Source organism: Lepidochelys olivacea (genome assembly GCF_965140295.1).
Source record: "Lepidochelys olivacea isolate rLepOli2 genome assembly, chromosome: 8".
NCBI lineage: Eukaryota > Metazoa > Chordata > Testudines > Cheloniidae > Lepidochelys > Lepidochelys olivacea.
The window spans coordinates 7,994,478-8,010,094 of NC_140418.1; the positions used below are offsets into that span (position 1 = coordinate 7,994,478).

The 15,617-nt window shown below is 40.0% G+C and overlaps 1 protein-coding gene across 4 annotated transcripts in view; it reads right to left on the bottom strand.

The window, feature by feature from the left end:
- Positions 1-15,617, bottom strand: part of RUFY1 (RUN and FYVE domain containing 1) — a 31,963-nt gene that overhangs the window by 12,673 nt on the left and 3,673 nt on the right. For 2 of the 4 annotated variants that reach the window (XM_084635892.1, XM_084635891.1), the window contains exons 2-7: positions 7,422-7,595; positions 6,921-7,038; positions 5,699-5,800; positions 4,392-4,515; positions 3,181-3,242; positions 1,646-1,711 (exon numbers count right to left, since the gene is read on the bottom strand). In XM_084635892.1, the coding sequence (XP_084492018.1) occupies positions 1,646-1,711; positions 3,181-3,242; positions 4,392-4,515; positions 5,699-5,800; positions 6,921-7,038; positions 7,422-7,595 (646 nt within the window). Of the gene's footprint in view, positions 1-1,645; positions 1,712-3,180; positions 3,243-4,391; positions 4,516-5,698; positions 5,801-6,920; positions 7,039-7,421; positions 7,596-8,881; positions 8,990-9,696; positions 9,919-15,617 lie in introns of those variants that run through there. The other 2 variants (XM_084635894.1, XM_084635893.1) reach the window with 2 other exon arrangements.

The following is a 15,617-nucleotide window of genomic DNA, read 5'->3' on the forward strand; positions in this document are numbered from 1 at the left end:
ACAATATTATTAGATTCCTTTTGCAAAAGAAAGTCAGTTGCCCTTTTAGATTGGACTAAGATCTTTAAGTTTGGTGTGGTCTGTTTATGTAAGTCTTTCAGGAAAGAGCCAACATACTGGCTAAGAGACTTGAATATAATCTGCAACATTATTTAGATTTAATCATTCCTAAAATGGAATTACATCAATGTTTATTTTTCTTAGTCACTGAAGTTGTTTAATCCACATCCTGTGTTGTTTATGAAGACTAAGTACTGATGTAGGTGTGGTTGGATCAGACAAGAATTTAAGTTTTGTTTAAACAAGTGTAAACTAGTCATGCTAAAAAAACCAAAACAAACATTTGTTTTGTAACTGTGCCTCTTGCTTCAAACTATTGAAAGATTCCTTTAGTCAAGGTTAAAATAAGGGGAAAAAATGTATTAAACATTCTAATAAAATTATAAATAAAAACATACATATGTAGACATTGAACAAATTGCAGATTATAGATTTTTAACAGGGTAAGCAAATATGCTTGAAAAAAGGCAAAAAAAAAAACCCAAGCACACCAACCTCTTTTTTCTAGTTAATGTTTTAAAAACACATACGGTCATCCAAGAACTCTCACACTGGATGCAAAATGAAGTTTAATTTTAGGAGGAGTCTTGACAGCATAATGATTAGTACTTCTCTAGGACTTTCCACCAAAATTACATTTGTTACACAAATCCAGTCCTGGATGCTTCCTTTATGCATTTTAGTTTAAAATCAGTGCTAAGATTATAATGAGTGCTATGATATATTTAGAAATAGAATATGATAAATTTTGAATCCACACTTTTACAGTAGTTATATTTTCTGGATAAAAAATTTTAGGCAATACTTAGTTTTTTTTGTACAAGTGATCAAACTGAACAAGGTTCCTTTTCTTAAAATTACACATCAGTAACTTGAAACTTCCTAAAATCAAAGAGGACTATATTTCTGAACTAAGTGTGCATTCATATTTTGAATGTTAACTTTTCTTCTAAGAAGGATGAAAAGGTAAGATATGACCTAAAACATACCATAATCTCAGAATTGGAAGCTAAAGGCAAAGGCATTCTGCAAAAAAATTCTGATTTTTATTAAAACATTACTACTATTTGCAGGAAATTCTATCAACTGTAAGATAATTTTGATTTTCTTACACAGAGGAAGGAAAAGATTAAAGGTCGTAAACTCACCATACGGAGTTGTGAACTATGTTCACTGCTTTTATAAGCCAATAGTACCACCTCCTCACAGGCAAAATATTTTGTTTAACAAACAAACAGACTTCAACTTATACTACACAGTTATTTTCCCAGGAAATATTCTCTCAAGCCTCCTAGGCCAATTTATATTGCTTTTATTTTGAGACTAGGGAGTGTTAACTACAAAGCTGAAAGAGACTTGCTCTGATGTTTAAATATCCAAAGCAGAAGAAGGAAAAAAAAAAAAGATTATGCAACTGATAAAAATTAGTTTCCTTTGGAAATCCACATATTGTGAAAAGAATTATCATTTAGCGTATGAATTTGTGAGCAAATTGTACACAAAATTACAGGCAGGGCACAGAGAAAAGTCAGTGGAAAAATAAAATCAGGATGAATGGTTGCGCATTCAAACAGACAAATCTTACCTTAGATGACGGTTAAGTTCTTCCACATAATGCTTCTGGTCAAGCACAGCAGTGATCCCAGCATCTCTAATTTTTAAACATTAAGAAATTTAAAAGGGTGTATTCATTTTGAAGTGTTAATCTGTACTAGACATGGGATCACCATGCCCATCCCACATTGCTGAATAAGAGAAGTGTCAAGTTGACTACCTATGTACCAGACTTTAAAATTACTTTGTCAATGCACTTAAGATAAACAATGTCATACTCCTTATGAAAGACAGAAGTTTGAAGAGGCAAAGTAGCAGCACTATAAGCAAAAAAACATGAGCAAGGATGAAGGAAGAGGGGAAATAAAAAAAGAATAAAACCCGCACAAGGACATGGAAAGAATAGAATGCCACCAGAAATTTTAAAAAAGGATAGGAGTTGGTTACCAAACACATATACAGATCAAGTGAGGATGCTCTAAAGGGCAAACTTAGAGATGCTGATGCTAAAAGGGTCCCCTGTGACAATGACAGATTTCAGTTAACCTGACATACTGGAGCAAAGTCAGAAAAGTAAACAAACGGGTAGTGTATCTAAGTGTGTAATAGATGATGCTGTTCTAATTTAAACTGTAAGTGACAAGGAGGCAAACTTCAATTTAATCTTAGGAAATATTAAGGGAAGTAAAAAAATAGATAATATTTTGGGCACAGCAACCAACTGCATTTGATATGTCTAAGGGGCAAAAGGGAAAACAAATGAAGCACTCATTCTAAAGATGCGAAGTCAGAGCAGCTGTTAAATGACACTGTCAACTTAAAATCTAGTCAGTTTCAATAAAGTGGCTATGGACACAGCACCTACTCCGAGTCCACCTAGACCATTTTTATGGTTTTACATTGACCTTTTTCTCTTTGTAAATGTGTCTCCTCTGTTCACCTGTTTACTTTGCCTTGTACTGTCATTTTCCCCTGCTCTGCATGGGTCTTTTTAAACAACCTACGAACGTAGACAGATTTTTTTTTCCCCACCACTATTTTAATTACAATAATTATGGTGCTGCTTTACCACGAATTAAGTGGTAGAAATGTTCAGAAAGAAGTATCTTTTATTGGACCAACAAGCTTTAAAGCTCCACAGAATTCTTCTTTAGGTCTGTGGAGCTCGAAAGCTTGTCTTCTTCACCAAAAAAAGTTGGTCCAATAAAATGTATTATCTCTCAAACCTTGTACCAACATGGCTACAGTAACACTGTAAACAAAGTAGTAGACAGCTTCCTTTATACCCCCTTCACCCACCCATCCAGACCAGTGGAAACCACACACTATGTATCCGCCCTGTGAAAAGAGTCACCGACACAATCTGGTGTTCCCTTTTTAAGGAATTTAATGCACTGAACCCCTGCAAACTCAGATCATGCTAGCTTAAGGACCATGAGGGCCCAAGCTCGGGACATGACCTCTGATCCAGTTAGAGACGTCTCCAAGGGAGTACAACATTTGACAGTTTAATATTCTGAGTTTTCTATAAAAAGAGTAATTAAGATCATATGATGATGAACTTACTGTTTGCTATCATCACTGTTCTGTATATCCTTAAGGTATAAGGAAAAATCAATCACTCCAACCTGATGAAAACAAGTTACACATCGTTACAATGCACGTTAGTCTTTCAAGCAGTAGTTGCTACCATTATCTAAGTTTCATTTACTTTTTACCCATTTAACGTTTAAGTTTAGAAATACAATTCTATCCTCTGAAGCAAAAGACGTTTGCCTTTTTATTTAAAAAAAAGATCAAAATGAAAACTGAACAAAATCCATTGGATATAATTAATCTATCCTTGTCTACACTAGGAAATTGAATATTGCTGACAATTATTTTCAGTAATGATTCCCTTGAATAGGTACTGAAAAAGTATTTTAAGTGTTGCATAGACAGGGCAACAGTTTCCAGTAGTGATTCAGAAAGCATGACAAACTGATATATGGCAGTCAGCAAGTCTTAATCACACTTTCTGAAATTGTGCTGAGAAAGGTTTGTCCATTCTGCACTAGTACTTAAATAATTTTCCAATATACATTTGGTACCATCTTCAATCAGAGGTAAGTTTTCTAGTGTATGCTGTGTGTTTTGCGAATTTCAGTATTGTGCTCTGTAATAGAATTTATTTCCAATGAACTTAATTCTTGACTTCTCTGTAATAATTCCATACAGGTCTTGGTCAGATGAAGTTTTACCAGAGTTTTTCATTTTTATTGCACCACCAACCTATACTATAGCATCACTAACCCAACTATAATTAGCATTCAGCTGGGATTTACATAAGGTCATATTAAACTCTAACAAACTTCCCTTTGGCCTGAAAGCAGGACATGAACTCAAGCTGAGAGTAATTTTTTTTTTTTAAACTAAATATCAAATTGGATTCATTTGCTGGCTGTAAATAAAACAAATCAAACTACTGGAACTTCTATTAAAGGCAACACAGGGACAATAGGTACAGTGCTGTCATTAAAAATGCCAGACTTCTTTTCACAAAAGCATATATTTAAATAATGTGCTCCATTTCTCATAAAAAGTCTTCAGATGTCTGCTTGTGACATAATGCTTCAGACAGCATTAACCGCGTAGCGAACTATGTTTGTAAATTACAGCCCCAATTCACAGTACTTACATATGTGAATAAGTGTAATGAGACCTAAGCACATGCTGAAGTGCTTTGCTGAGTCGGAGCCTTTTGAGGTTAGTTTTCTATTTTAAAGCCTAGTTTTTACCTGGGAATCCAAATCTTCTCCTTTCAAGCAAAGGTTCGCATCAAGAACATTCAGTCCAACCAGCAAACCTACAATCACTGCTCCTTCCTCCTCCATCATCAATGCATCAGGTTCATAAAATTCACTAAAAGAAATAATTTAGAGGAAATTCTCACACATCATGATTTCAACATCAGCAATAGCAGAAGTTCCATTTAATGAAAATATTTATATAAAGTGGTATGGTAGCTCTAGATGAAGAGTAGAATGTATATGGATCCTCGCCTTATCACATACTGTAATACAAGAACAAGAATAGACTTTGAAACCAAAAGGCAACAAATGCAGAACCCCAACAGGAAATATTTGTTTGCTAAGCATACAGTCAACTTGTGAAATTCACTGCCATTGTTGCTAGATTTTTTTTTTTTTAAATTTAAATTTAGATTCACAACCACTAGCATCTGTAGCAATGTAAGGTTTTGTATGAACATAATCACAGAATGGCATTCAAGGGCTCGAGAGGTACCAAGCCTTTATCTAAATCAAAGATAACAGAAAATTACAATCGCTGTTTAAAGAAAGATTGTCCTTGATAAAGATTATGCAAAATAAACTTCTCCAACTCTCAACTGTCCATTGTATTTAGAATAAGATTTTGTATGTATTGTTTCAGTAGTACTTGGAGATTAAGAGAGCACTGGCAATAAGTAACTAATTTAATCAATTTAGACTAAATCATATTAGGGGATGTTGTATGTCATACATGGTTTGCTGAACAACAAACATTTCCAATAGTATTCCAAGGTTTTAAAGCAACAACTACATTGTATGGGTGCCACACTACTTTAGAAAGTAGAAGAAGTCCACAGAACTGTGTGTTCTCTGTCAGATCACCAGACAGGATTCTGAAGAACTATAATGGCATCCTCTTGCAAATAATCAGCAGTTTTACATTCTCCCCAAGTTTTGAATGGCAACCTTCCCTGCTATTTCAAGTCACTGGCTCACATAATTTATTCATTCCATGAATTTATATGCATATTTTATTTAGTTCAATTCAAACTTGATAAGTCCAGCAAAGTTGAAAAAGAATGCTCAATTCACTAATAAACTACATGCAATTTTTCCTCATTTATATTCAGAGAACGCTGTCCAGCACTTTCAAAAATTAAACTATAACCTCATCCATTGTTTTTCCTTCCTGAGAAACCTAAAAATGAAAGGAACAAAGGATATTTATCTCAAAACCAACATGCACAGATGTTTCTCTTTTCTATATATAAATGGTATATCATCAAAATAATACAAATTGGGTGTATGGTTACCTTAATAAAAGTTTGTGGTCCAATAGTACTTTCAAGTAATCTGCCAGTTTCTTTTGCATGAGTGCAAGATAAAGCCAAGCTCTTCCTCTTCCTACTGCTGTCCTAGGATACAATACAGATGCAAACCATTATCAAAAATTACAATAAATCAAGATTTTAAAAGCAATTTTTAAAGTATTTCTGTAATTCAACATTAATAAATACACATTCCCGAAAAATAACAATGATACCAAGTTGGAGGTAGTATTTTATTAAAATGAGCACAAAAACCCATGAAGAAAATTAAGTGAGAATAAAAGTCGTTTTACATCTATAGAGAAATTATTAAACAAATCACGTATTTAAGTGAATGGGAAGCACTGGTCAAATTTGGCCCAAATCAAACGCAAGTTTTTATTATATGTTAGACCAGTGTTTCCCAAACTTGGGACACTGCTTGTTCACGGAAAGCCCCTGGCGGGCTGGGCCAGGCCGGTTTCTTTACCTGCCGCATCCGCAGGTTCGGCTGATCGCGGCTCCCACTGGCTGTGGTTCGCCGCCGCAGGCCAATGGGGGCTGCGGGAAGCAGCAGCCAGCACATCCCTCGGCTTGCATCGCTTCCTGCAGCCCCCATTGGCCTGCGGCGGCGAACCACAGCCAGTGGGAGCCGCGATCAGCCGAACCTGCGGACGCAGCAGGTAAACAAACTGGCCCGGCCCAGCCCGCTAGGGGTTTTCCCTGAACAAGCAGCGTCCCAAGTTTGGGAAACACTGTCTTAGACTAAAAGAAAAGTTCCTATCATTATTAATTCCAATGAAAAAAAACTTTTAAATACAAATATTCTTCTGTAACGTTTGTAACGTAACCATTGCAGCATTCTGCTAGTGCTCAAGAATTTGGAAGTGAACCTAGTCTATTTAGATCATCCAAAAACAAAGCAAGAAAGCAGACAAATTACACTAAAAATGATTTAAAAATTCTCTCATTTTGAATAGTTTAAAGGTTAGGAATTTTTAATGTATTTTTGCACCGGTAAGGAATTTTTAATATACTTTTTTAGCCTGACAGGTTCTTTTGAAGGTTGAGGTGAGGATACAGAAGTGTTGAAAACGGATGTAATGAAAGACATGTAGAGCTTTGTGCTGCATTTATACACTATGTCCTCTGGCTCAGAGAATGAGATCTCCTCAACCGAGAGAGAAAGAGACTGTAAGTTACTATATTACCCCAGTCTTCAACTCACTTCAACTCTGGCAGATTTTTAACACTAGTTGCTATATCTGATGCTTCTGGACAAAGTTTCTCCACCAGCTCCAGAGGACCAAAAAATGACTTATTCTGTCCAATAAAACTCTTCTTGGCTAAAAGGGAAGAAATACAGTGGTGTTAAAAAGCAAGAAAATGACAAACTTCCTCCTTCAACTCCACAATCACAAATGGTATAAAAAGAAGAGACCCTTAAAATGTACTCCATCTTACAGGCTCTCAGTATGTACACTAAGTTCATTGCTCAGTCAGGAGATGACAGAGACCCGATAGAGAGCATATAAGAATGTAAACAGATAATGTAGTTGATCCTAGCTGTACCCCAATATTTCTCCACAGATTTTTTTTTAAATATTAACATTTTACATTGTAATATGATCTCAAACCACACTAAGGCAAATCTGAATGGATTTCTATTGCCTTTCAACATTCCTATGATTTCAGCAAAACTCATTTAAGAATGAACTATGGTGCTCACCTTTTAGCCCATGCTTTAGACAGTGTTCCATCACCACAAAGAACTGTTGCAAAGGAGGAAAGTCAGAATCCAGAGTCCTACCCAGGCTCAGGGCTGACTGGATCAAGACTTTGATACTGAGCTTCATCATATTCATCAAGTTTGAACGCTCTTCCATTGTGTGGCATTTAACAGCTAAAAAGTTTTAGGAGAAAAAAACCGAATGAAAGCATACAGGCTTGTTTGTCTTTAAGATAACATTGAGAAAGATAGTGCCCAGGTATAGTTTTCAACTCTCAGCCTCCCAAGGCCTGAATGTGTAACACTGTATTTTTAAATATGTTAGACATAAAACAAAGGCACAGCAGAAAGAAAATCTATTCATAGGAAGAATACTGACTGACTGACCGACCAGAGGTTAATTTAGGTGCCATGTGTGGAGTATTATGTGATTTCAGATTCAAGAATCAACATATCAGATTCAAATTTACAATAAAATTTACAATAAAAAGTGTTGACTGTGAAATGACTGAGATGTAGCTCTAACAAGAAACACTTTGTAATGAGGTACAGTTATGAGGTATATGGGTAACAACCAGACTGAAGGGTGCTTCTGTCACTGTCTAGATTCAGGCTGACTCCACTAGACTGTACTTTGATTCCCAAGGCCCTAAGCTATTGCAACAAGCCACACATGCTGAAACCCCATCCTACTCCTTCACTAAGAGAGTGGGGAACATTGTTACATAATAACTTCATCCTATATCAGAGGGGTAGCCTGTTAGTCTGTATCCACAAAAACAATGAGGAGTTCAGTGGCACCTTAAAGGCTAACAGATTTATTTAGGCATAAGCTTTTGTGGGTAAAAAACCCACTTCTTCAGATGCAACTTCATCCTATTCCCATCCCTCCATCAAAGGGGTAGTTAGGGCTGGCTGTAAACACAAGCAAACAACTTGTGGCCCTGAATGTCTAATGACAAGATCTTGCAGTGGGTCTGAAGAGAAACCCCATGCCCTGGGTAACCCTGTAGTAGGGTTCCTTGGGTTCCCACAATTAATACCCATCTTGCAAACTTAGGAGAGAAACAGCCAAGTGAAATAACTGGCACTCTGCCTAACTTGAAGGGGTCCCCTCCACAGCCTCCTGTTCCCTCTGCTCCACAACCCAATTGCCTCTTGTCCTTCCCAATGGGGATTCTCTCCAGGGCCTTCTGCCCCCTAGCACTATTCCCCTCAGGAGAGACCATCATTACATCCCTGCCCCCAACACTATCCTCCCCCAGTAGAGCCCCCATGGTCCCCTGCCCCCAACGTTATTCCCCCAACTGGGACCCCCATATCTCCTGCTCCCCAGCACTCTGCCCCCTTTGGGAGCTCTCCCATTACCTCCTGTTTGCCTACCCCTGTGGCCTCCTGTCCCCACAACCCCTAAGCAGACTGAGGTCACAGGAATGGCCCCAGGCCGAGACCCCACCGACCTCTCTCCCTCTCCAGCGCTGCCAGGCACCCAGCTGCCCCGCCGCTCCTAATACAGGCCACTGATTGGGCGACGGAGGCCCATCATTAACGTCCCATCCAAGCCAATCAGGGTGCAGGGGCCACAAACGCCGCTTCCAATTGGCTGCACGTTCAGACAGTCCCCTCGCACGTTCCCATTGGGTGCGAGAGCCTTCGCTACCTGCCCTCCTCGATCCTCATTGGCTCGAAAGAGAGGACCGAGGGAGCTGAGAGACTGGATATAGAAACCACCCAAAGGAGGGCTCGCGCCGGGGACTCTCGCGAGTTAGCACAGAGAGAACGAGAGGGGCGGGAGGAGACAGCCGCCATCTTAGACGGGGCTGCTGGTACGTGTGAGGGAGGCCTGCCCCTCCCCTCGCCTCCAGTGAGCCACTGTCAGTCTAGGTCACGCGACCGTTTCACAGCTCGACCTGCAGCGACAAAACCTCCCGCTGCGCTCCCCGGTTCCAGTGCGGGGGGACGCTAAAAAACCCCCATCGCCCCATTAACTCCCCCTCATGCGGTCGGTGGGTGGGAGGACGCTGCCTACCCCCGCTAGCCCTTGACTCACTGTCGGGGGGCTGCCTACCCCATCTCTCCCATTAGTCCTCCCTCTCTTAGGTGTGTGTGGGATGCTGCCTACTCCTCTACTAGCCCTTCCTTATCCAGTGCGTGAGTGGGGGCGCTGCCTACTCCTATCTCTCCTAATAGTCCCCCTCCTGATCCCAATGGGGGTGCTGCCTACACCCCCATTAAGTCCCCTCCCACACCTGATTCATGTGGGAGCGGTACCTACCTGCCACATCCCGACTTCCAGCAGTGACACCTCATTCCCAGGAGCGTGCAGCTGCCTATCTGCCGCAGTCTCCTTCCTTCATTCCTCAGCCTGCAACACCCTTGCTCTTGTCAGTGTGGACAAAACAACCTCACATGTGGTACTTCGTGATAACAGACATCACAGTGGTGAGGAGGATTATTGTTTATGCCACATCTAAAATGCTCAGAGCAAATCTAAAAATAGGAAATCCATTTAAGGCATCAACAACCAGATCCACCTCAGCTCACAGGAGCAGCTCTTATTATTACCATTGAAATAATACTACGCACATGCCGATGAATCACAACACACTCCTTCCCAACAGGCAGCACAATGCATGCATCAAATTCCTCAAAATCACACACTCAAACGCACATGCTGAACTCTGATGTCAGATATTTTTAGGTAACAGATTTCAGGTATATAGGATTAATTCCTATATTCATAGGAAGAATAGAATTCTATTCCTATAATCATAGGAAGAATATAGGAAGAATATAGGATTAATCTTGCTGAGATTGCAGGTAAACTTGTGTGTGGTTTTTAGGAATCTGATGCATACATAGTGTCTGGTTGCACAATAGAAGTGAAAAGAAAGTTGATTGTGGAGCTGAGGAATTAATGGCTTTGTTTAGGTGTTATGTTTCAACAGTAATGTATTTATATTGAAGTTGTTGGGATGATTTCCTAGATCTGAGTTTTTATTAAAAGGAAATATACTTTTGCAACTCTAACTCTAAGACCTGGTCTACATCTAAAGTTGCATTCGTTTAGCTAAAAGTGTAATTTTAAATGGATTTAGGTAAGGCGGTGCAGCTTTGTGCATAGGCACTTTAAATAGATTTAAACCTGACATATTGACTAAGTTGCACCTGCAACTTAATGCAAGTTAAACAAATAAGTCACTTTTCAACTGATATCAAAGTGTCTGTGTTGGGGTTTGCATCAATTTAACTAAATTGTTTTAAACATTATTTAAGTTAAGCCAGTGCAGCTTCTGTGTTTAGAAAAACCTCCAGTTAATATTTGTGTGTCTGTATATACACATGATAAAAATTATATTTAAAGGAACATGAAGGTTGTAAAGTCAAGCATTCAAGAGCTAGGAAATGCCAGAAATACAGTTGCCTGTGCAACCATAAGTTGACCCTCTTGTGCATATGCATTGTGATACAGTCCAGTTATATTACATGATCACACCTGTTGTTTCCATAGGAGTCCTGCCTCATTCAGTGCACAGGACAGATGGTGCTCACTGAATGAGCAGCTATTCAATATTTTGTTTTAGCCTCATTGTGTGGTCCTGTGCCTTGTTTACTGCACACTATTCAAACTCTGCTGTGAATACAGAATTCGTTTCCTCACAGGCATTCTATAATACTCATCACTATAGTATTGGCAGGGCCAAATTAATGCATAGGCAAACTAGGCCCAGATTCATGGGGGAGCCCAAAATGGGGTCAAATTTGCAACCTTACATACAGGGTCAAAGTGCCACTCAGGGCAGGTCTATACTACAGCAGGGATCCACGCTCTGAGATCGATCCACTGACGGTCAATTTAGTGGGTCGAGTAAAGACATGCCAAATTGACTGCAGATCGCTCCACAGTCGACTCCTGTACTCTACTTCCCCCCCGCCCCGATGAGAAGAGTAAGGTAAGTTGATGGAAGAAAATCTCCCGTCAACCCCCTGCAATAACTCGACCTAAGGTATGTCGACTCCAGCTAGGTTATTCACGTAGCTGGAGTTGCATAGCGTAGGTCGACTTACTGCGGTAGTGTAGACAGCCTCAGGCTTGGCCCAGCCGCCTCTGCATCGTGATGGAGGGGGCAGCCGGGCCAAATTTGAGTGAGTGGTGTTGGGACCCTATTCCCCAGGTTGCAATGCTACTCACTCAAATTGGGCCTGGCTGCTCCACCGTCATGGTGAGCAGTGCCCCAAGAAGCTCGAGGATAAGCAGATGGTCTGGTAGATCCACAGCATTGCCAGCCTGGCCATGGTGAGTGTACTGTACAGCTGTTTGTTGTTCATGTTATAAGGTAAGGACCCAGAAGTGCATGTTTGCCTATGGCCCAGTAATGGGTTAATCTGATCCTGGGTATCAGAGTGCTTCACAGACAAGGAATAGTCAGTTGCACATTTACAAAATGGGAAATGATTGCCTAGAAGGAGTACTGCAGAAAGAGATCTGGGGGTCATGGTGGATCACAATCACAAGCTAAATATTAGTCAATAATGTTTCACTCTTGCAAAAAAAGCAGAGATGTATTAGCAGGAGTGTTCTAAGCAAGACACTATAAGTAATTCTTCTGCTCTACTCTGAGTTGATTAGGCCTCAACTGGAGTATTGTGTCCAGTTCTGGGTGCCACATTTCAGGGAAGATGTGGACAAATTGGAGAAAAGCAAGAGAAGAGCAACAAAAATGTTTAAAGGTCTAGAAAACATGACCTGTGAGGGAAGATTGAAAAAAATTGGGATTGTTTTGTCTGGAGAAAAGACGACAGAGGGGACATATAATTTTTCAAGTACATAAAAGGTTGTTACAAGGAGGAGGAAGAAAAATTGTTCTCCTTAACTTCTGAGGATAGGACAAGAAGCAATGGACTTAAATTGCAGCAAAGGGCAGTTTAAGTTGGACATTAGGGAAAAACTTCATACTGTCAAGGTAGTTAAGCACTGGAATAAATTGCCTAGGGAGGTTATGGAATCTCCATCACTGCAGATTTTTAAAAGCAGGTTAGACCTGTCAGGGATGGTCTAGATCAGTGCTACTCAAAGTGGTGGTCCGCGGACCGGTTCCGGTCCACGAGCCATCGGCTGCCGGTCTGCGCGCACACTGGGGAAAAGAATTGCCAGTCCCCCACATCAGATAGTATTATCTAGACCAGTGCTTCTCAAGCAAAGTCCTGCCATGAGTGCAGGCAACTGGACTAGATGACCACTCGAGGTCTCTTCAGTCCTATGATTCTCTGATTCACGAATTTATATTCAAAACGCTTCTGTGAAGTGAGGAGGTATTATCACCCTCATTTCACAAATGGGGAGCTGAGGCCAAGAAAGAGTCCACTAATTTCAGGGCCCAATTTGCCCGATTTTTTAGAGTACTTAGCGAATGGTAACATTTTATATGTTCAAACACAGCTCCCATTGACGTCAGTTGCAGCTGTGAGTGCTCTGCACTTCTGCAGATCAGATCCCAGTATCTCAAGTTGGAAACCAAGAAAATGAGGGACACAATTAGTGACCACCTCTGAAAGAAATCTGATTGAAATGACTTGCCCAGCATCGCATAGGAACTCCATGGCAGAGGCAGGAGTAGAATCTAGTTATTCAGGGCAACTTTCAATTTTCTTAACAATGAAAGCATCATTTTTCTTCTTGCAATCCCTTCCTCATTCACTACATACTGTGCAGCTTCTGCAACAAATGAGGCAGGGGACGTACAGACAAGTCTCCTTCACTGCACACAACCCTGATTCCTCTCCAGAGCAGGTTCATGCTGTGCACTGAACAAGGCATGCATCCTGCTAAGCCAGTCAATCTCCCTGCTCTCTCTCTCCTCCTCCCCCCCCCCCACCACCCAAAAGTCTGGTTCTTGTTCTCTTTGCATTGGATTCAGGCAGCTTCCTCCTCCTCTGCCTGGGTGTCAACATGGGGGCATTGAGAGCACAGGAGAAAGTCTCATGGTGGCTCTCCATATTTGTATTTGGCGTCACAGTAGCCATGAGGAGTGATTGGAGGGAAAATCCTGATCAGACCTGCTGGCTTGGCTGTAGCATACTCTCTGCAGATAGAATCTTTGGAGAATTTATCCGCCAAACTCTTACAAGTCTTTGACCATGTGTGAATTGTGATTTTTCAAAGGCTTGTAATTAATCAAGTTTGGGCAGTTTTTCAGGGGGACAGCAAAAAGTATATCCCTGACACCAGAATAAGGGTCAGATTTCGAGGGCTTGCTCCCATGGATGGGAATGCTAGGGCTTCGCAGAGATTTATAATTTTTTTTTTTTTAACCATGGACTATAAGCCCCTGTTTTTTCCCTGATCATGTTCTCCAAAATGGATGAACCATTTTCGCTTAAGTTCCTCCAAAATGTTTCAGCCTGAAGCAGAGACCTGGCATGGGAAATTTCAACCCAAATGATTAAAGTTTGGCAAAGTTACAAGCAATTGAAAACAGAGTCTTATAATGGGAAGTGCTGGGCAACCTTAACTATAGGCAGTGCTACCAGCCCCATCTGTAATATTTACAGAGTGCCAGTTTGTATAGCGCTGTAACAGAGAGAATGTACCAAAATAAACAGGAACCTGCTTGGAGTGACTAACAGAAGTTGGCCCAATAAAAGATAAACTACCTCATCCAGCCTTGTCTCAAACAGAAAACACACAGGATAGCACGATTGGGTTATAGCCAGAATGGAGCATAGAATAATTTACATATACTACACATATTTAGAGGTACTTATGAATTAATAGTTCTCGTTTTGTTTGAAGTTTTAAACTTGAGCTGTTTGAGTTACACTGGATAAGGAAAAAAAAATCCAACATAAAGGTATCCCATCCCCTTGTTTAGCATAGCAAAAGCAGCCAGAACAGATTTTGCTTCAGTCTTTTGTAGTCTGACTTTGGGTTTAGTCAAAGTGAAAAGTTTCTGACCAAAATATTTTTAAAAGTTTGGAATGACTGAGAAAGAGGGAGTTTAAGATGAAAGTACATTCCCTCACAACAATGTAATGAAACAAATAACCCACCTTGGGACTGAGGTCTATTGCTGTACAATTATCAAATGTTAGTTACACTGGAGTTGAGTAACATACCAGTAAACTTCTCTTTTTAGGGCTTTATAAATAAACCCAAATACACATTGCAAGAGAAAATTTGAATATTGTTCAATTGCAATATTGTTCTTTGCACTTCTGAAGTATCAAAATATCTAGTCTATTGCCTCCTGCCCCTTCTGATCTATCTATAAATGGCCCTGGAACCATTAACAGATGGCCAAATTCAGAACTGGTGTAAGTGAGAAACTCCATTGGCCGAAGGTCACTGGAGGACAAACCTAAATGCTTAGTAGTTACTACAGTAAATTAATTACTGTGCTTTCTATTTATTTGCATGTTCTAAATATCATCAGGATGGCATAAAAAAGCAGACTATTTGCCTCACATCATGACAATGGAATTCACTTGGCTCATTGTGTGAGGTAAGTAATTTGATGCAACTACAAAATACCCAGTTTACTAAACAAACCAATAGATATCAAAATACATAATTTACACAATTTAAGATCCACAATAGGACATTTTTTAAAAAAGGAAACAAAAACTAGATTAAAATAAGAGTTAATTACCAAAGAATCCCACAAAAGCAAGGAGTCATAGAATTTAAGGTCAGAAGGAACTATCAGATCATCTTGTCTAATCTGTATATCACAGGCCACCAACACCCAAAATTAGACTGAAGTATTTACAGCTCACAGGAAACTAATCTATTATGTGCCACAGGGAAACACTAGGAGGGACTGAGGTGTACCAATGCCCGGGGCCTCTGCAAAGGCAGGGAACTGATTCAGATATACCCAGTTGATCCTGGCAAGTAGCCCACACCCCATGCAACAGATGAAGGCAACCCCCCCCCCACAAGGTCACTTCTCAAAAAGGAAATCAGATTAGTTGTGGCACTGTCTACTTTTGGTAAAATGTTGTATAACATCCATGAATTTAATTACTCTTTCCTTCACAATTTGTTCTAAAACCTTGCGTACTACTGAGATCAGATTAACCTGTCTGTAATTGCCTGGATCACTTCCCGCCCCACTTTCTTAAATATACATATGGCTTTAGCTATTTTACAGTCATATGGTACTATCCCCGAATAGACAGAATTATTAAAAATCC